The sequence below is a fragment of the Protopterus annectens genome, chromosome 11.part0 (genome assembly GCF_019279795.1).
Source record: "Protopterus annectens isolate FY-2018-M chromosome 11.part0, PAN1.0, whole genome shotgun sequence".
Lineage (NCBI taxonomy): Eukaryota > Metazoa > Chordata > Ceratodontiformes > Protopteridae > Protopterus > Protopterus annectens.
The window spans coordinates 849,043,954-849,066,305 of record NC_056745.1 but is presented as its reverse complement, the minus strand read 5'-3'; the positions used below and the strand labels follow the sequence as shown (position 1 = coordinate 849,066,305).

General features: G+C 37.0%; 1 protein-coding gene across 4 annotated transcripts in view; it reads right to left on the bottom strand.

Annotated features, from left to right (window-relative positions):
• CACNA2D1 (calcium voltage-gated channel auxiliary subunit alpha2delta 1) overlaps positions 1–22,352 on the bottom strand; it is a 3,475,830-nt gene that overhangs the window by 602,022 nt on the left and 2,851,456 nt on the right. For all 4 annotated transcript variants that reach the window (XM_044088264.1, XM_044088265.1, XM_044088266.1 and 1 more), the window contains exons 16-17: positions 20,586–20,654; positions 5,158–5,232 (exon numbers count right to left, since the gene is read on the bottom strand). In XM_044088264.1, coding sequence (XP_043944199.1) covers positions 5,158–5,232; positions 20,586–20,654 — 144 coding nt within the window. The remainder of the gene's footprint in view (positions 1–5,157; positions 5,233–20,585; positions 20,655–22,352) is intronic.

The following is a 22,352-nucleotide window of genomic DNA, read 5'->3' as shown; positions in this document are numbered from 1 at the left end:
CGGGTAGGCCCTGTATAACAGGAATCAAATGATCCTTAACTAACAAAAAATTGTACACATCCAAAGTAATTAACCGACATGCCAAATGCTCATTCAACATGTTAAAAATCCGTTGTTGCATTCTCATTATAACATTATTCGTAATAACAGTATAGGTAGACGGATCATTCAACATCAGCTTCAGAGACATAAAATAATATGACCAGTTCATCACAACAATCATACCTCCCTTATTGGCTGGTCTCACTACTATATTTGGATTAGAAACCATACCATTCAAAGATTTCCACTCATCATTAGACATTGGCTGGTCTCACTACTATATTTGGATCAGAAACCATACCATTCAAAGCTTTCCACTCATCATTAGACATATTATAAAAAGCTCTATGACAGGTTCTATTACCAAATCACTCAAATATCATGTTCAAATAACTTACCAAAAGCTTCCAAAACAGGGGGTAAAACAGGAACAAACATACTTGGTTTCCTCATAATATTCCTCCCCATAATTATCCCCTCCATTAAAAAATAATTTCAAAGAAACATTTCTTAAAAACATTTTCAAATCTATAATAGTGCCAGTTAAAGTCGTTGTCTGTGCTGGGAGAAAGTTCAGACCTTTCTCAAGAATAGTTAACTCTTCTAAAGTCAAATGTTTGGATGAAATGTTCCAGACTAATGATCCTGTACCTTCATCCACATTTTCATCAATGATCTGTTGGAATCCACCTCTATCTGTAATTTCCATTTGGTTCGGCCTCTGCTCTGCGAGCAATTCCATGCCCATACCTTTTTCTGATTCACCAATAATGGAAGAGGCTGCATAACCCAAAAATAATTATCTGCATTGTTCTGGGGCTTAACAGCTGGATGTGAGGATTTTCTTCAGACATCATCACCCAAGGGTAAAAGTTTATGAGCATTGCTCCTCACAAACTCAATAACTCTGCCCCTACTCATATCGTCATTGGTGGAATCATTTCTGCTAAGCAAATGCCCATTCCTATTCAAGTCATTCATGGCATCAGCATCACAATCACTAGCTCCATCTCTACTACTATTACCATTAGGGGATTCATCACTGCCATGAGCACACACAGCTTTATTCTGCTCACACAAGGTGATAGGTAATGCTGAATGAACTGTGGCAGATACATTAGTAGCCGGACTATGACTGGCTGTATCTCATTCCACCTGCTGTTTCAGCCATGCAAATACATGTCCGTCTTTGAAATCTTTCAAGTACCTGGCTAATTACTTTCTTTTCAAAGCAATCTCCTCTCAGATGTAACCTGACCATAGCTGTACCCTATACCTGGAAATGAAATTTCTATCCCAGGTCAATACTTTATTTTATAAGGCTGCATTCTTATTGTCAGTGTTGCCCAAATTATTTGTATAAACTAAAACTCTATAGAGCATTAAGTTTGTCATTTATTTTATTGTGTAGTTCACAAAACAGGTATAATGGATGAGAAGCCAGTCTTTTATATATATACAGTTTGTAGATTACATTTTGTTGACATACAATGTTAAAATAATGACTTAAATACAAAGGTATCAAAATTAAACACATTTCTAGTAAAGGTTACTTAGAAGCTTACATAGGTTCATTGGTTCATAGGTTGATACTAGGCTCTCGGCCCTAGGGCCTATACAAGCCTAGCCAAACAATTCCCCGGATATTTCTTCCCACGATATTTACTTCCCTGGACCCCTATCTAGCAGGGTGACTGACATGATCCCCAGGGTGAATTTCCTATCTCCCATCCAATCGTCAAGGTTCCTTTTGAAGAGGGCCAAGGAGGCACTCTGCTTGACATGTATGGGCAGTCTATTCCAGAGTATGGGGAGTCTCTGGGTCAGGAACCTATCCCTCCAGCATGTTTTGTTCATTGTGATGACAAGGTTTAAATCCCTGGAGTGTGTGGCTCTGAGGGATTGGGATTTCTTTAAGTGAAGCATGTCCAACAGCTCAGGGTTTGACATGGCCTTGTATGTTAAGCAGAGATTGCCTCTGAGTAGACGATATGCCACAGAGTATAGCTGGAGTTTTTTTAGATGGTCGGCATAGGGCATCTGCTTTAGGCCTGTGATTCTTTTAGTGAGGTATTTCTGGGGCCTTTCCAGCTGTTGCAGATGTCTTGTGAGGTACATACCAAACAGGGCGTTGTACTATATAATGGATCTAATGAAGGATGACTACAGTGGGACAATGACCTCCTTTTTTCTGGATGAAAAGCCCTTAGTGATGAGGTCTGCCACATAGAAGGATTTCCTGACTGTTGTGGTGATGTGGTTATCGAAGGTGAGACCACTGTCCACCTGTGTCCCTAAGTCTCTCATCACACTTTCAGTGTTTAGTGTACTGCCACCTATGTGGTAATTCATGGGTACATGTTTTTCCCAAAGGGGATAAGTATACATTTCTTGGCATTAAGCTTGAGCCCATGACTCTGGCACCAAACATCTGTTTCTGTAAGGCCCTTTTGTAGAATATCCACATCATTTGGGGATTCAATAATGGCTCCCAGTTTGTAGTCATCTGCGAACTTTGTTAGCCAGAATCCCTTAGTGTTGGCCTGTACTTCAGAGAAGTAGATGCCATACAACAGTGGTCCCAGGACTGAGCCCTGAGGTACTCCACTTGTCACTTGTCTGTCGCTGGATTTGGAGTCGGCTACTTTTACAGTATGGGTTCTTTCAGTAAGCCAGTTGGCAACCCATCGAGTGAAGTAGAGATTTATGCCCAGCTTAGTAAGTTTATCTATGATTCCAGAGTGGGGATGGTGCCGAAGGCCTTGGCAAGGTCCAGATAGGCTGTGTGGACCACCTTACCCTCGTCCACAGCTCTGGAGACTAATCAGAAGAAGTCAATCAGGTTCAGGAGACAAGATCAGCCCTTCACGAACCCAAACTGGGTGGGGTCCAGTGTTTGAAGGTTGCCAATGTCTTTGTTTATAATTTCCATGATAATGCGTTTCATGCCCTTGCAGATCAGGCTCATCAGACTGATGTGACAGTAGTTTCCGGGATCCAAGTTGGATCCCCCCTTATGAAGTGGGATAACTGTAGCTGTGCGCCACTCAGTGGACACAAAGCCTGAGGTGAGGCTATGATTAAACATGACACTTAGGTGAGATGCCAGTTCATTTTGTAGTTGATGTAGTACACAGCCCGGGATGTCATCTAGTCCCATGGATGCTGTATTCTTAGCTTTGGAGAGTGCGGTTTCTACCTGTGTGGCCATGATTACCGGAATTTTCCAATCTTTTGGTATTGAGATGGGCCCTTTAGAGGGTGAGAGGGGGTGAAGTTGGCACTAAATCAGTCTGCCAGGATATTGGCAATAACCTTGGGATCAGTATATTTAATGCCATTCTGTTGTAGCTCAGAGCAGATCTGAGCATCGCCATTTAGATTATTGACATAACATTATTTACCAGGTTTTGAAGTATTGCCTGCAATCGAAAAATTCCCGATAAGAGAATTATAGGTACTGAAGAATGAGTTTCCAAATCTCAAAATAGCTATCGCTAATAGCACTTAAAAATATAAGATACTTAACATATCTCAATGCAAAACTGCAGTTCTGGTATTTACATTTATAGTGATGTCAGCTATAGCTAATATGACACAACTTTGATCTCACACCTAGTGGTCTAAGGTACACCAACAGAAAATTGCTTGGCTATAGAACAAGAGGGTTACATGACTCACCAGCCTGTCCTTTCATTTAACTTTTGGATCAGCTGAATGCTATAGGCCTGATTCATTAATGCCTACATAAAGCATACATGACCTGTATTCAAGAACATCCCTACCACAGTTTTTGTGCTTTCTAGTCACTCAGAAAGATTCCAGTAAGAGTACATGTAGTCTGCTCTTTGCAGTTACCTTTATGAATCCCCATCAATATATAAGGATGCATGAAACTCAGTAGGAAAACTAAAATTAGGCAACAGGAAGTGTGACTTATGCTTGCGTTGTCTGTTCACTCAGAACGGTGTACACTTAGTATAGGTGTTCTTGTATCCCAGGGTGAATTTTAAGGTTTTCAACTACTTCTACTCTCTGCATTAATACCATACATCTCACACATGAAGTCTGAAATTACAGTACTATTTTTGAATCCTTTTGAAGAAGTCTGTTTTTTGTGTACTTTTCACAGAACAGATTCACAGAAAAGATTTCTCCAACACCCTTTGAGTCATCCATTTGTGTATCTGTCTAGTATCATTTCAGCTAGGAGATAACATCCAGGCTAATTTTAGAGTTGGTTTTAGTTAGTTTGTTATATACTACTTAGTGCTGGATGTTTGGATACTGTTTCATGCAAAAATTAAGTACAATATAATCAGGTTTCAGTTAGTGGACTGAATCCAACAACAGTTGGCCAGGGCAGTAGTAAGTGAATGGTATTTTTGTTGGGTCGCAGATCATCAGGGATGGATTTTAGTTCTGCATGACAAACTTTCACAAGAGACAAGGGAATCTATTCCTGCAGAAACTGTGCATTGATGTAACTGCCAATTAGGTGATGGGCAGGACATTGGTTAAAATGCAATAAAAAAGCTCACTGTAGCTGTTAGCATAGTGTTTGTGTGGGTCACCCCGATCTCCTCTCTGCCTGCTCCCTGGATAGCTACATGAAAGGCTATCCTCATTGTAGGGGCACAGTCAATGAGAAGAAAGGTTGCAATCCTGACAGAAGAAAGGTTGCAATCCTGAAAGAAGAAAGGTCGCAATTCTGACAGATGCTGATGATAAAGCAGAAGATCACAGAGCTGCTCTGTCATATAGTTTATGGTAGGCAACTGAAGGTGGAGCCAAAAAAAATAGAAAGAAATGAAACACAGGAAATTAGTAAAAAGAAACTCTTGAAGTAAATCATAAATGTCTATTTTCTTGGAAAAAACACAAGATAAATGATAAATGTCTGTTTATTTTCTACATATCTTATTCATCTATCATGAACATAAGTGTAATAAAAAAGCATTTTCAAGACACCGCAATATTATTTTATTAATTAGCTTAGCACATATGTTTGCTATAACAACATCTAAAAACAGGTTTATGAAAAATTAATGCATATGCTTTGGCATGACACAGTAATACATTCAATTGCAATCAAAAACAGGGAATAGTACTTACATTAAAACGTGGAGTGAGACCTTTGATTTCCTCAAGGGAGACATCAACACCCATTACTCCAAGTATCAACTGGTTCTAATAAAAACACAGAACAAAAAGATCAGTAAAGTTACAAATTAGCAACACAATCCACCTCAAATCATCTTAAATATAATGTACAAAAGAAAGCAGAACTAGATTTCATTGCCTGCAGCATTAATCATATTACAAACTAAAAACCTCCAGCAGTATAACTCTCAGAAAACTTCACATCTGTATGGTAAAATCACCAATCTGTTTTTGCTCTTACATATCAAACTATCAAAATCTAATATGTTAAAATGTAGGGCCCATAGTATATTTCATAAATAGGGTGTATGTACACTGTAACAGTACATTGTAAAGACTATAAAACTGCTGGTCTTCTGATAAGATTTTCAAGGAAAAAACCTGCAATTAAGTTGTTATAAAATGCAGTGATACAAACCAGTTCTCCAATACCATGACTTAGTACAGGAGCACATTTCAGTTTTTTTTTTACATTTCTTCCATAAGCAGAACTGCTATCTTTCCACTCAGTTCCTGCACACTGGAAAGACAAAAGCTGAAGGTATTGTACTATCTGTGTTTGTACCTCAGCATGTAAAGGCCATGTGAAAGAAAAAAATATAAACAAAAGCCACAGATAGAGCATTACATAGAGATAGCTAACAAGCTGTATAGCTATACAGATAGCTAGGTTTAGTATACATATAGTCACAAATTGTGCAGTGTGCATTGACATAGATATAGGCAGATCAATATACATATCAGAAATATATATGTATATTTCACATGTAAAATGAATACAACACCACCTTTTAAACGTAAAAAACACTTTAATGGGATAAGCACTTTTGGATCCACTGATCTTCCTTCAGATACATTCACATAAAATAATGTTTTTATTTTAGGGTGATACAAAATAGTGTCATTAATCAAAGTGGGGGTTATTGATAATATTGTGGAGAAAGCTGAAATGACTTGGATTGGGAGGCTGCAGGCTTATAAGCCCCCTGGGTTAAATGTCTATCTCCCTGTAAAACATGCATTGAAAGGGAGAAAGTTAAGAAGGTGGTTTTAAAGTTCTTAGGATGTAAAAGGAAGCTGCCATGAAGCAGTAAGTTGATTGGCTGTATTTTACTATTTAGGGTGGATATAAAAAGGATTCATAACTGTTCACTGAAGTTCAGATACGTTGGCACTAACTAAATTGACCTCACATGGTAGAAGCAGGAAAAATAAACAAAACGATCAGCCAGTATTTTTGCAGTAGACAAGCCTCACTGCATCTCTGTACCCCATGCTACCTATATATACCAACTCTGAGATTGCACTGCATGGGAGAAAGGGCATATCTGCACTGTGATACCATGGTGAAACAGCTGACTTTTGGTCAACTCTACTGGTTTTTCACTGTAAATGATCCTTACATTATTGGCTCTATATATATATATATATATATATATATATATATATATATATATATATATATATATATGTGTGTGTGTGTGTGTGTGTATATATATATATATATATATATATATATATATATATATATATATATATATGCATACACACACACACACACACACACACACACACACACACACATATATATATATATATATATATATATATATATATATATATATATATATATATACTTTTTGTAGCAGTTAATGAACTCCATTTTATTTATTTATTTATATTTTTATTTTTCTTTATATAGTACTGTGTACAGCTTTCTGAATAATTAGCCAAGTATGAATGTATGTAATTATTGTAATTACCAATTCCAGTTTTAATTTGTTCATGTTGTGCCAAGTATGGCTTCCAGTGTGTATGGCCCACTTCGGTATGTAATGTTCATTACAATACTAACCAAAATTAATCACTTCATTTAACTTTTCTTCACACAGTCCTAGGTATGGCTTCTTGTATACCTTATCCACTTTTTATTTATTTTTTGGTTTTAAAACAATACATACACAAATCAATTATAAAACAAACAACTAAAATACCTATTTACATAGGTTTGACAGCTGATCAATACATAAAAGCATACATCAACTACAATTAATATTTTTCAAGCAAGTCTTTAAGCCAAGACTTATTTGAAAGTGTAATATTACAAGTTTTTATCTTTACAGTAAGCAGTTCAATACTACAAACAATTTTTGCCATACTAATACATTTAATACTAGAGGGGGTGACTTTACTTTTCCAGTCTTTAGTAATTATTTTTCTGGCTATACTAAGAATAGCCCAGAGAAGAGGCACTTGTTTTTTTTGGGAATTATGTCAGGAATCGGAGCATTAAATAAAATTAAAGATTTAGAAATATTGCATCTATTTGAACATGGATCGTGAATAAAGTTCTTAATGCATTTCCACAAAGGGGAGCTGACTTCACAGTCATATATAATATGCATCCAATCAGCTATTATTTCAGAATCACATCTCCAGCATTTAATTCTATTTGATTTATATATATATATATATATATATATATATATATATATATATATATATATGTATATATATATATATGTATATATATATATATATATATATATACATACACACACACACACAAACACACACACACATATAGATCAGTACCATTTAAGAAGTGATGCAGCTAAATTAAATTACTTTGTTGTTTCAATATTAGCCTTTTGTTGAAGTCATGAGTTTCTAAGCAGTCATTCGTATATGCAATTGGAAACATAGAAAATATCAAGTCTTTAATACAGTGATTAGCTTATGTGAACTTTTGGAAAGAGAAAATTATGTTATTTAAATAGGGAATTTGAGAAGAGGGTGTAATACCATTTACACAAGAATCTTTTAATAAACAGATAAAACTATTAGGTTTTATTTCTTTCTGACCGGTTGTGATATATTTATTTACTAATAATATTTCATGATGTATTTGTTTCCATTTTAAATCATAAGATTAATTTATCCACAATGCTATAACATTTACAATTGTTGACGTAGCATACAATTGAATATCAGTGAATCCTATTCCCATTATCCCAATCTTTTCTGCGCCAATCAAAAGAAACTTTTAGTTTATTAGCATGCTAAAAACATTTAAATAGAATATTATTTGTCTTCTTCATCATTTTTTTTCATTGGAGATAGTAGTGAAGATTATAAGACAAACAATATTTTAGGGAGAATTACCATCTTAATAAGCATTAATTGTTCTTCCATGGTAAAGAAGCATTTGTTCCATTTTGTGAGTAAACTAAAAATGTTATCACCCCCCTTCTGAAAGTTTGTTTGTACTTTTCCTTACTATTGCACATAAGGGTTATACCACTATTGCACATAAGGGTTATACCAAATTATTTCATTTGATTGCTATTCCAATTGCAGTTAGAATATTTTTTTATGAATGTTTTAATTTTTCTTAATTATCATGATTAAATCTTAAGTTTGGGGATTCTTCAACTAACTCATAGAACTAATTATATATTCTAAAACAAAAAAAAAGTGTCAAAACGCTGCGTAATCTACAAACTGGTAGGCAGGAGATCAAAAGAACTGTTTATTCACAGACTATGTAGGGTGAAAGCACATAGTCTGTGAATAAACAGTTCTTTTGTTCAACTTCCTACCAGTTTGTGGATTACTCAGCGTTTTGACACTTTTTTCTTTTTTGTTTTGTGGGTACATGCTCCTTTGCGCAAGTTTGCCTTGATTATATATTCTAATGAATTTTCTATATTTCTTAATGTTTGTAAAATATCATCAGCAAAGAGATGAATCGTTAGTTTGAAACTGACTTTTATTTTGATACCACCAATGGTCTTATTAAATCTAATACTATTTTCAAAGGATTCTATAGCTAATGCAAAAAGTAAAGGTGAAAATGGACAGCCTTGTTTTTTGTCTTTTTGTAACTTAAAAGAATTAGAAAATAACTTAATTTAACATAAGCACCAGAATTATTGTATAACTTAGAAATTAATGCAATTAGCTCAGGTGAGAAATTGTTCACTTTAAGTGTCTTAAACAAGTATAACAAATTAATAAACCCAGTTTTATCATTGTTAATTACTTTAGGTATAAGTAGACTAATTATGTTAGTTAAAATGGATGAGAGGGTCTTATAGTCAACATTTAAAAGTAAAATGGGTATGTATGATGAACATTTTCTAGGATCCTTATCTTGTTTTAAAATAGGTGATGTAAGGAAATTTAAATGATGGAGGGACATCAGCAGTTGTTTTTATTTCTCTGTTGACCTAATCTAATATTTTATATGCATCATCTGGTAGCATTATATAAATAGTTCTGGCATAAGTCCATCTAAACCTGGCACCTTATTATTTTTTTTAACTTTTTTTATTTTTTATTTCTGTTAAAGTGAATAGTCTGTTCAGTTTTTTTTCACTTGTTGATTTATTTATATTTTCCCTTAGAAAAGTTTCAACTATATCATCATTATCTAGGTTATTTGTATTATTATTTATATTTTCATAACATATTTTAAAGCCCTCAAGAACACCTTTGATATCTGTTCTACTTTGTTATGATTTAGTTTATTCATGTTCTGTAATCTAAGAGCAAATTTATGTAAGCTTAAAGTTATTGAATATGACTGAAATGTATGTTTTTCCAGGTTTATTGAAACTTTATGTTTTAGAATTTCAACATATTTTGTATTTAAGATTTTAAATTTAAAAACATTTAGTTTTGGATTTAACTTTAGTATGTCTATTTTAAACTGTAGTATAGGCAGTTTATTGCCCCATTCTCCTGTTCTAATAACATACCTGCTTGTAACTCTTCCATTTAAGTAAGCATTTAGTGAATCGCACAAGACAATGTCAGCTACTTCACCATTCATGTTTATTGTAGGACATTTTTGATCTTTTTAACATATAAATCCTTGAATCCTTTTATTTTACTAATGTATGCTAATAATCTCATGTGCTGTATTGACTGTCAGTTTTTAAAAATATTAAAGATTATAGCATTATAGTCTGGTAATGGACATGAAACTATTGAAACTTGTCTGATATTTGATAACAGACTGTTTGAGACAAAAATGTTATCAATATTTGTTTGTGTTCCATATCTATATGAATAATGAATAAATTAAAGTGCATCTGTTTTCCTTAGCTCATACATATCATTTAAGTTTATTAGTTTTACAAAATCTGTCAAGTGTTTGGCTGAAGATGTGATTCTCAGCTTTCTATCTGCAGTAGAATCTTTGCCTGATAAAACACAATTAAAATCACCAACCATTATGACTTCACCTTAGTGTCTAAGTATTTTTCTGCATCTTTAGCTCCAACCCCTGGAATCCAATAAGAGTTCACCATTGTATATAGTTTTCTGTTCTACTCAGTTATAACAATGCTTAACATACCACTTTTATCAACATAGGATATCTTTTACTTTAGGCATTACTGCTGAGCTCTTCCATAAAATGAGGGTGCCCCTTCTTTTAGGTTGAAAGCCAGAACCTTTGATATCAGTAAGTCAAACTCCACTCACGCGACCCTCACACAAGGCATCAACCTGGTCTGTGACATTAACAGAACCTGTTTGTGTGATAGATTTCTGTCCTAAGGACTCCCTTGGAATAGACTGTCTCTCCATGTCAAGCAGAGTACCTCATTAGCCCTCTTTAAAAGTAGCCTGGATCACTGGATGGGAAACAGAAAATACACCCCTGAGATCCCAGCTATGTCTGTGCTGGACAGGGGAAACAGCTGCTGACTTTGTGGGAACATGGGCAAAATTCTTGGCAAGGCTACTAAAGGCCTCCGTGCCAATAGCCTAGCATCATCTTATGAACCTATCAACCTATGAACCTGCGAAAAGCAAACAATTCTTTAATGAAAGTTTATTTACATCTTTATTAAGTAAATGTGTTTCCTGTAGAAATACTATTTGAGCTTTATTTAATTGCAATTATTGGAACATACTCCCCCTCTTTACTGGATTATTCAATCCATTACTATTAACAGATATGCATTTAAAATCAGACATTTATAAAAACAAACACGAGTACTTCAGCTATGGACAAAACTTCTGAAACAAATAAAAATTACCTAATGATACAACCGTAAAACATTTTACCATAGAATAATGTATTCTTAGTTTGTTGAAAAAGATGAACAATCTACCTCTCAAAATCTCCATTAGACTAACAAAGCTTAGCTCATACTTCTGATTCATATTAATTTGTCTCATATTTTTAATATGCATCATCTTAAAAAAGCCCGTCAGTGAGTTATTACAAATAAGAAAAGTTAAACAGGTAGTAAAAACATTTATTATAAGTTCAACAAACTGAATAACTCTACAATTATCTTTCCCTGTACCTCACATTATTGCCCTGGTCTACTATAGGGAGGAAGCCAGTTGTTATTGTCATACTTATTAATTAATATGTCAGATGATTTTATATTTTTTCTATTTTATTTACTACATGTAAAACTATTTATAGGTTCATAGGTTCATAGGTAGGTACTAGGCTAGTGGCCCAAGGGCCTAAGTAAGCCTAGCCAACAAGGTTCCCTGGCTTACGCCACCCAAGAAAGTTATTTTGCAGTGCCCCTGTTGAGCAGAGCCACAGAAGTGATCCCTGGGGTGTAGTTCCTATTTCCCATCCACTCATCAAGATTTTTCTTGAGGAGTGCTTATGAGGAACTTTGCTTGACATAGATGGGTAGCTTGTTCCAGAGTATGGGAAGTCTCTGGGACAGGAATCTATCTCTCCAGCATGTCCTGTTTATTGTGGTGACAAGATTTAGGTCCCTAGAGCATGTAGCTCAGAGGGATTGGGATTTCTTTAGGTGTAGCATGTCCAACAGCTCTGGGTTTGACATATCTTTATATGTTAGGCAGAGATCACCTCGGAGTAGGTGATATGCTATGGAGTAAAGCTGAAGTTTTTTGAAATGGTCAGTGTAGGGAATCTGTTTGAGGCCAGTAACCCTCTTTGTGAGGTACTTCTGTTGCCTTTACAGCTGCTGCAGATGTCTTGTGAGGTAGATTCCAAAAGGGGCATTGTACTCTATAATGGGTCTAATGAGTGTCGAGTACAGGGGAAGAATGACCTCTTTTTTCCTGGATGAGAACCCTTTTGTGATGAGGTGTGCCATGTAGAAGGATTTCCTGACTACTGTGACGATGTGATTATCAAAGGAGTGACTACTGTCCACCTGGGTCCCAAGGTCTCTTATCACATATTTGGCATTAACTAGACTGCCACCTATGTGGTAGTTCTTGGGTACAGAGCTTTTAACAAAGGGGAAGACAATGCACTTTTTGGCACTGAGCTTGAGACCATGGCTCTGACACCAGGCATCTGTCTCAGTGAGGCCCTTCTGTAGGATGTCCACATCATTTGGGGACTCGACTATGGCTCCTCGTTTGCAGTCATCTGTGAACGTCATTAGCCAAAGGCCTTCTGTGGTAGCCTGTACTTCAGAGAAGTAGATACCAAACAGGAGAGGTCCCAGGACTGAACCCTGTGGTACTCCACTTGTCACTGGTTTGACGTCAGATTTGGAGTGTGCAACTTTTACAGTGTGGGTTATGTCAGTGAGCCAGCTGACAATGCATCTTGTGATGTAGGGATTTATACCTAGTTTAGTAAGTTTAGCTATAATTCCAGAATCGAGGATGGTGTTGAAAGCCTTGGCGAGGTCAAGATAGGCTGTGTGAACCACCTTACCCTCATCTACAGCTTTAGTGACTGCCTCAAAGAAGTCGATCAGGTTCAGGAGACATGATCTAGCTTTCACAATCCCGAACTGGGTGGGATCCAGAGTTTATGGGTTACCAATGTCTTTGTTTATGAGTTCCATGATGATACGTTCCATGGCCTTGCAGACTAGGCTCGTCAGGCTAATAGGTCGATAGTTCCCGGGATCAGTTGTGGCTCCCTCTTTATGAAGTGGGATAACTGTTGCTGTACGCCATTCAGTGGGCACAAAGCCTGATGTGAGGCTATGATTTAACATGGTGCTTAGGTGGGGAGCCAGTTCATTCTGAAGTTCGTGTAAAATGCAGCCTGGGATGTTGTCCGGTCCCATGGATGCTGTGTTTTTGGCTTTAGAGAGTGCAGCTTTTACCTGCGTAGTTGTGATTGCAGGGACTGTGCATTCTTCCTGTATAGATATGGGCCATTTAGGGGGTGGGGGGGGGGGGGAATTAGCACTGAACCTATCTTCCAGGATGTTGGCAATATCAGTTGGTTCTGTAATTGTTGTGCCGTTGTGCTGTAACTCAGACCAGATCTGAGTGTTGTCATTGAGATTCTTGACATAGCTATGGAATGCTTTGTGTTGTCCTTAGAATCAGTGGTGATTTTGTTTTCATAGCTAGCTTTGGAGGATCTTATAAGGGATCTCAGCTTCTTACTGAGGCTGACCAGGGAGCTCCTCCACTCATGGGATTTTACTTTCTTTTGCAACAATTTCTTCCTTCTGTTGTACAGTTTGTTTATGGCAGGGAACCAACAGATTGGCTTCCTTTTTTCGGAGGATAGCGTCATGGTTCTGTTTTGGATAGCACGATCCATGCACTTGTGTAAGTGCTTATAGAGTGCATTTGTGTAGGATTCAGCAGTCGTAACTGTATTGTCCATCTGAATGGGTGTCATGAAGTTCACCACTTCTGTCTTAAGAAGCATGAAGTTGGCTTTGGAGAAATTTTTCACTGTGGTTTCCTTAATAGGAGGCGGGGGCCAGATGTGGATATCAAGGGTGATTAGCTTATGGTGGGATCGGGCCATCGAAGAGTTGACTTCAGGTGTGGAACATCGGTCACTCATGTTGGTAATGACTAGGTCTAGGATACCATTGCCCCTGGTGGGGGTGTGGATAAGTTGATCCAGGGCATTATAAATTCCAGAAAGCGTTGTGTTAAGTAGTTGGTACACAAGTAGTTTTCCCAGTTAATGGTGGGGTAGTAGAAATTGCCCATTATTAGGGTATTTGGTTGAACCCTAATATTTTCCAGTATTTCAAGAAAAGAGGAGTGGGAATCATGGGGCATGGTGGAGGAGCTGTAGCAAGCTACAATTTGGATTGCAGTTTTGCCCAGAGTTAGTTGCTACAATTTGGATTGCAGTTTTGCCCAGAGTTAGTTGCACTTGGATAACCTCAGATGCATTATGCTGAGCAACTAGACTGGAGGTGTGAATATCCTTAATGAATATGGACACACCTCTGCCTTTTGGTGTTCCGGTCCAGGTTACATGGCCGAAAAGTGTGGCATGAGTTATAGCCTGGTAGTGCAGTGGTGCTCTCTGGAGCCTTAAACCAGGTCTCAGTCACTGCACAGATATCGATGTTCTCCATTTTAAGGAGTGCCTCGAGTGAGTGCATTTTGAGATTTAGACTTCTAGCATTGAGTAGCATTACCCTCAGTTTTTGCTTGCCTGTTCCTGTTAAGGTGGTGAATTTGTCATTTGAACCTTGCCTAAAAAAGGCAAGAGCCTTAGCCATTATCCGGAATCCCAGGGTCGACAGGTGCAGGCTACCTCTGGCAAAGCATCGTGGCCTGTCAACCATGTCATCCCAAGCAGACAGATACTAGATCCCTCTAGAATGACACCAGAAGCATATCCAATTGTTGAAGTCAATCATTTTGTCCTTCTGGGCAATGGCAGAATGCTACTCATACCTGCCTGGGCTACAAGATCGGAGAGCTCTTCCATGTCCCTTTTAATGTAGTCCAGGGAGGTACATCTCAGGTCGGTCACACCAACATGGACAATGACAGAGTCATGTTTGTCCTTGATGTGGAGTGACCTGAGTGCATGGGTTATGTGGCGGATCCTGGCACCTGACAGGCAGCTGACATTAACCTTCTCTTTGTTTAGCCTGGTGAGTGGGACAACAGTGTGCCTGACTATAGAGTCACCTATGACTAGTGTGTTGGATATGTTGTTTTGCCTTATTGGCTGTGATTGAGTGGCACACTGATTCTGTGGGCTATGTGTCATTTGGGTTGTGTTGGGGGTTGGAAGTTGCTTGCGTTTCTGCTTTGGATGTGTGGATTTTGGTGGTGTAGATTTAGTGAGACTATGTGATAAGTGTGGTGTGGTGCAAGTGTTTACCTTCTCCTCTTGAATGTCAAGTTTAGTCTTGGTTGGAGAGAGCTTTACCTCCAGTTTGGCTAGATAAGTGTATCTCTCACAGGCTGTAGTGCTGGGTGGTAGGAGGAGAGGGTTGTCTGTGTACATGAGGCAATTTCTACATTGCCCCAAGATGCCCAGATTCATCAGATAGACAGGAGAGAACACAGGGAGCTGACCCTTGGACATGCCTGAATAAAAAACTATTTTACTCTAGATAAGTGAGGAAAGTGAGTACAAGAGCTGTTTTTCTCTAAGTGAGTGAGAAAAGTAAGCGCAAAAACTGCTTTCCTCTAGGTAATGAGGAAGGTTTAGTGCTACAGTAATTAGTAGCTTATTTAGTACTTACAACAAGTTCTGAACAAGTGCTGAGCACAAATAAGCAAATTCAAGTGCTAAAACTAAGAATCTGTATCTGCACTTGACTAGTTACAGGAAAGGAACAAGTGCAAATGCAGGGTTTCACATCAGAAAGTTGAGAGAGATGGAAAAGATTGCCCATATGGCCAATAACTACAATGTCTGGGCCAGAACCACTCCTTATGTGGTAGACAGGTTACCTAGTGCTTACCACTCCCACTGACAAGCTAGAAGGCTTCCCTTCAACACAGAAAGGCTTGGGGGGGGGGGCTCAGAAGCTTACATACAGCCCTGGAAACAGCAAATCTGTAACTGGACTACACTAGTTACAGGAAAGGTAGGAGACAGGTTTACAGGGTTTTTTTTGTTTGTTTTTTTACAGAAAAGTAGCTAAAATAGCAGTAAAAACAATTCAAATGCAGTGCAAGCTAGCACACTTGAGTATGCAGCAATATTAGGCCAAACGCAGTTTAAAAAAATGCAATTAAATTGAAAATGACTAAAAACAAGTGCAGAAGGAGTGTATTAGGTAGAATGTGGTAAAGAGGTGGGATTGGGGGAGTGTCCCAGATGAAATCTACAGTGGGGCGGGCAACTGCAAAAGCCACCAAATTTAAACAACAAACCATAGATAGGGTGGATGGGACAAAACACTTTCAGCAGAGATCTGAACAACTATACAGTGAATCAAAAATAACAGTGCACAACTCTGAATAAAATTAGTCCAACAACAATTTATAGTACACAATTCTGAAGAACCAAAAAATATACTTAGCTCTGTAAATTTCCAGATAGTTTGAAAAGATTTCTGTTAGACACAGGTTCCAGCAATGATATGCAGGCTGTTAACTAACAGGGTCTATTATTATGCAAGTAATCCTTCAGATAGTCAGATGACACAGATAACACATTTCTTCTCTTAAGGTTTTACCACAGGCTCATCAGTTTCCTTGAACTCCAGGGCAGTTAAAAAGCTGATCTTCAGCAAAAGGGAAAGAACTTAAAGGTCTTAAATTAACTGAGATAGAAGTTCTCATAGAAAGAGTTGCTGGCCCCTTGTCATGCTCCCCAGGCCCTCCTATAATATTTCGCACACTGGCATAATCCTAAAGAAGAAACCAGAACAATTTCAGCTTTTCTTACATCTTCCTCTCCCATCTAACTCCTCTGTAAATGATTTTATAGACAAACATCAATGCAAAGTCTGTCATGCATCTTTGAATCAAGCTGCAGAGATCATCAAGATTCCAATTGTGGGTGAAGGAAGGCATGCATATTTTAATGGACTTTTGTTAACAGTTCATGATATCTTTGGAATTGGACCAGTTGGACAGGACAAGCCAAGCTGTTGCCTTTTTGAGTTTCCTGATTAATGTTCTTGCTTCTGCCTTTAAACTCACATCTGAAAAAAAATGGAGCAGGTCAGGTCTACCTTTTAAATGTTTCTAAAACTTCCCAAAGTGAGGATCAGAGAAGTCATGCAACTGCCTGGTCTCCATAACTGCATGTATAGAACCATTTCCCTGAATAGGAATTTTGTTAGATCCCTATCGAACATGGGGAAGGGAAAGAAATCAGAACACTACTGGGCATGCATCTCACATACCAGAGAAGTTCTCTGGCTATGTAAGGATCTTTATCCTTTGCTACTGTGGGGTTACTCTTTGGCAGAGCCCTTGGATCTCCCCTTGGAACTACAACATTTCACCAATGTGGCTGCAAGACATTGAAGGGGTAATTATTTTCAGAGGAGATGGTTTTCAGATGAATGATCCTCTTCTTGGGCTGAGGAGAGAAGGATGTACATCACCTTCTTGGAAGTAGTACTCACTTGGGTTGCAACACTTATTTGGAAGGAATATTTTCCAAAAACAGGGTGATATTTTACTTGGATAACCTTGTGGTGGATTAGCTCTAACATCTTCCAAATCCAAGTGGGTGTATTTAGTTATAGGACTGCTAGTCCTGTTAAGCTTGCAGATCAATTTGTCTTTTTCTAGCTGTTACATTCCAGGCAAGGTCAGTGGCATTACTGACAGTTGATCTTGATTTCAGTTTGCCGGATTTCATCAATTAGTCTTCATTGCAGCTCCTAGTGGGACCTCTATTCAATCAGACATCTGGTTGATTGGTGAGAATTGCCTAATACGCTCCTGTCCAAGGTGTGGTCCGTAGCACCAAGAAAGGTTATTCGAAGTCACTTCAGATTTTTAAAGATTTACAAGGGTTTGCCTCAACACTTGAGACATTGAGCTGTTCCAATTCTAGTTCAGTTTTTAATTTAGAGATGGAAATCATCCAGTTCCTTACAGAGTCCCTTAGCAGCCTTAAGATGGTTGGTGTGTGCCCTAGGAATTTCCAACATTTCCAGGCACTGGCTTGTTATCAGAGTTATAAATGGGTAAGAGAACCTTAGAGGGACTCATCAGGAACCCAGGAAATCTATAGGCATTTATCTCTAGGCCATGTTATGTTAGGATGTTATTTTAAATCAGAAGACATCTACTCACTCATTCTCTGGGCTACCTTATTTACTTGGCTATATGCTGGGGAATTTAAAATTAATGAATTGTTGCAGGCCATCCACTGGGGATTTATTAATTTTTTGTTTGTTTGCATTTTTTGCTTTTTTTTAACCATTTTCAAAAAATGGTTAAAAATGTAGCCCAGGCCTCTGTTGTGTTCCGTATACAATCTCCACCAGTTTCAGGGAACTCCAAAAACATTTTGTGCAGTTCCTCTAACATATAAAAATATTTACTCAAGCATTTCTACACACACACAAAAAAAAATAGTAAACTTCCTAGATTGTGTGACTTTCCGAGGTTTCAAGCATATTTCCTGCCACCCAACATCCCACCAACTGTGCCGTTGTTTTCCTAGTCTTTATTTTTGTTTTCAAAGAAAATGTTATGCACTGCTTACTAGTGTCTTATTCTGTACATGTGTGTTCTGGCCTTTATCATAACTGTATTAATTATGCTACTACTTTACCCTTTTGGATTAATTATGTGACTGCTCACCCTTTATATGGTTGTGTTAATTTGAGCTGACTAACATTTAAGTTTGCAGTTTCTTCAATTGCCCATCTTCTGCACTTGCCTTCCTGCATGTTGTGCTCAGCCATGTACTATGTCATTTATGAAATAGAGACCATAACACTATAACAACATGGTAAGACTTTGAAATTATGGAATATGGGCTTTACTTGTTGATTATCACTGGCTGAGTTAAGTTTTGCCAACATTATAAAAATATATTGCCTAAAAATGTTGAGTTGAGGTTGTCAGATTTTTGCTTTTTCATTGCTGCTTGCATCCTGTTTACTTATTCTTTTCTACTTACATAAGAAACTGACAATGGATATTTATGGTCGTGCAGCTGTTAATAATGCTGCTCTGTATTGTCATTCAAAATGCTTCCTCTACACTGCTTGATGTTGATTCTTTGGGTGTTTCATGTCTTGTGACTGTAAAACATTGTCTGTTATGCGCTATAGTTCTCACAAGGCAGTCACTGAAAGGTTTTACTATGAATGTACTGGTACACCAAGTATTAAACAATATGAAATTTGGTAGATGTGGCAGTTATCTGGGTCTATGTTTGCCAACTGAATGGCACATTCATCGAACAGCTATTCATCCTACATAGAACATAGAAACTTCCTTTAATCAAAAGGCCATATGATCGTAAAGAATTGCACTGAACAATCATAGTTGGCCAACATAAAGGAAGCTGAACAAAGTACTTTCTTACCAGTAACATATGTATAAGAAAACCTGCCCATTGTAGTGCGATCTCAGAGTTGGTGTATATAATTAGCGGCACAGCCCCCCACAAGAGGAGGATTTGGTGATCTGTAAATGCAAATTTCTTGCAGAAGGAAACTTCTCACCCTGCATCCCCGCACACCCCTACCTATTAATTATATATAACAACTCCAAGACTGCACTACAATGGAAAAAGGGCATATGCCCTGATCTCCACTGTACCATGATCACACAGTGAAAAAGCAAGTAAGTTTGAAAAGTTGTTCTGGCTGTACACACACACACACACACACACACACACACACATATATATATATATGTATATATATATATATATATATATATATATATATATATATATATATATATATATATATATGTAGAGAGAGAGTGAGAAAGACATAGATATAGATATATAGATATAGATATAGATATTTAGATATATATATGCACACACACAAGTACATGTGTGCATGTATATGGATATAGCTATTGACATATATAGAAATATGTAAAATATATAGATATAAGTAGAAAAGGGATTGTTATACATGGAGTATATTGCTTTAAATAATATTCAGTTAACTACAGCTGCATATCATATGGTACAGTTTCATCTACAGAGATCATTTAAATTGAAATATCACAGGGATTAGATCACTTCCTCAGTGTCTCTCTGTTATTTAGCCACTATACTGAGAAACAATTAAAAATATCAAACATAGATGAAAACAGATCTTCCATTTTACTCTGTCTTTCCTTGATAAACATTTTTAATTCTGTAACATATGTACGTTTGTATTGCTGCCTTCTTCATACAAGGCCCGTCCTGTGTCCCTTTCATTCCAAAATTACTCTTCTTCACAGAAATGCTGTATAATGCTCTGAATTATTCTATTGTTACAGTGGAGAAAAGATTTAGACATATGTATAAAAGTAAGCTATGTCCATGTACTAATACTGTATGTTTTAAATGTGTCATTATGACTATAACATCTTGCTTGTTATGCTAACTTGCACTAAGACTATTTTTGGATAATTGCATACATTTTAGCTAACTGCAGTTGCATAAAAGGATAAAATGCAAACAGTTACTTGATATAACAAGATAAGGTAGAAAAAATGAACTACTACGTTTTCATTTCAGAAAGGCATACCTTTTTACCATCATGACCGACTGTTAGGTTGAAGACAGGCAGAGTTCCAGTAATAACAAGGCCAAGTTCCTAAAAAAGATAATAATAATATGCACTTATTATGGTATTCAAAAGATACAATTAATGGGTGTACAAACTCTATCTACTTTACTCTTGAACTCCAACCACATAGTTATAACAGACAAAAGCTGAAACTCAGTCACTTACATTAAGATCACAAAGTTGTTAACAGATGTTAACAGTACAAAGATCAAAATAGAAATTCAGTTTCTGGAACAGGAAGGAGGGAAATTACTAGGATGAATATTCTTTTAACATGACGATATTATGATCAAAGATTTTACCCAAGATACGACCAGCAAATGTTGACAACTATGAATAAAATATATTTCTGGTTTAAATTCTAAACATGTCATTTTAGATTCTGACACAGAGATGATAGGCATCAGTCTTCCTATATTCACATGAATATTCATTTACCTCATTAAGTTATTTGTGTAATACTAAATGTGTCATGTTATTTGTGGTTGACTTTTTAACCTATTTGATGTAAATGATAATTATATTAATGCATTTCTTTTACAGATATTTTCTTTACTTTTATATTTTATCATTTTGTTGTGTAAACCCACTGAAAGTACTTTATTCCAGGATAGAAAATTAGCCCGGAGAATCAACAGTTCTCACTGGATACTCACTGGATACTCAACATCCAAAAGGCAAAATACCTCTACAGGAGAAGTTGCCAGTAAAAAGAAAAGCGCCTATAATGGGATAAAATCCATGCAATGAGATTGAAACCCTTTATTGTAATGATGATTTTGTGTTCCATCACTAACCACAAATGCTTTAAAAATCTGCAGTTAATGAATGGGAAAAAATAAACAAACAATAAATAACAGAACTTACTCCAGTAATTGTAACAGCCAACAGCAGTTATAAGAATCTGCAATTTACAATCCTGACAATATATGTGGCTTGAAAAAATACAGCTAGTAGACATATATCAAGAAAGACAGGTAAATACAGGAGCAATAACAAGGGCCCATGTGTCTGTGTGCGCATGCGTGTCTATATTAGATGATCAAACTTTCAAAAGTTCAACTGTCATATGGTCGACACCATATGATCGAATTTTTGAAAGTTCGAACATTTTAATGGAGATCTCCGTACAGTGCAGAATGGGAAGTCTTCTCTTTCTTGCACTGTAGTGTGATCTCAGAGCTGGTATATGTAAAGAGCGGGGGGGGGGGGGTGCAGGAGGGCTTAAGACGTTCAGGTAGGTTACTTGTGTAGTTTTTTTTTTTTTTTTTAGATTTTCGAACTTTTAAGAGTCCGACTATATGGTGTCAACCATACGACAGTCAAACTTTTAAATGTTTGATTATCTAATATAGACCCTGTGCACGTGCACACGTGTGTGTGTGTGTGATAAGAGTTGTCATTTTTGGGGGGTGCAGGAGGGCTTAAGACGTTCAGGTAGGTTACTTGTGTAGTTTATTTTTCTTTATTAGATTTTTGAACTTTTAAGAGTCCGATCATATGTTGTCAACCATATGACAGTCGAACTTTTAAACGTTTGATTATCTAATATAGACCCTGTGCACGCGCACACGTGTGTGTGTGTGTGTGTGTGTGTGTGTGTGTGTGTGTGTGTGTGTGTGTGTGTGATAGGAATTGTCATTTTTGCACTGCATGTGCTTGTCAACAATGACCTAAATACCCTGCATTTTAGTAGTCTGGTCTGTAAGAGACCAAGGTAAGACC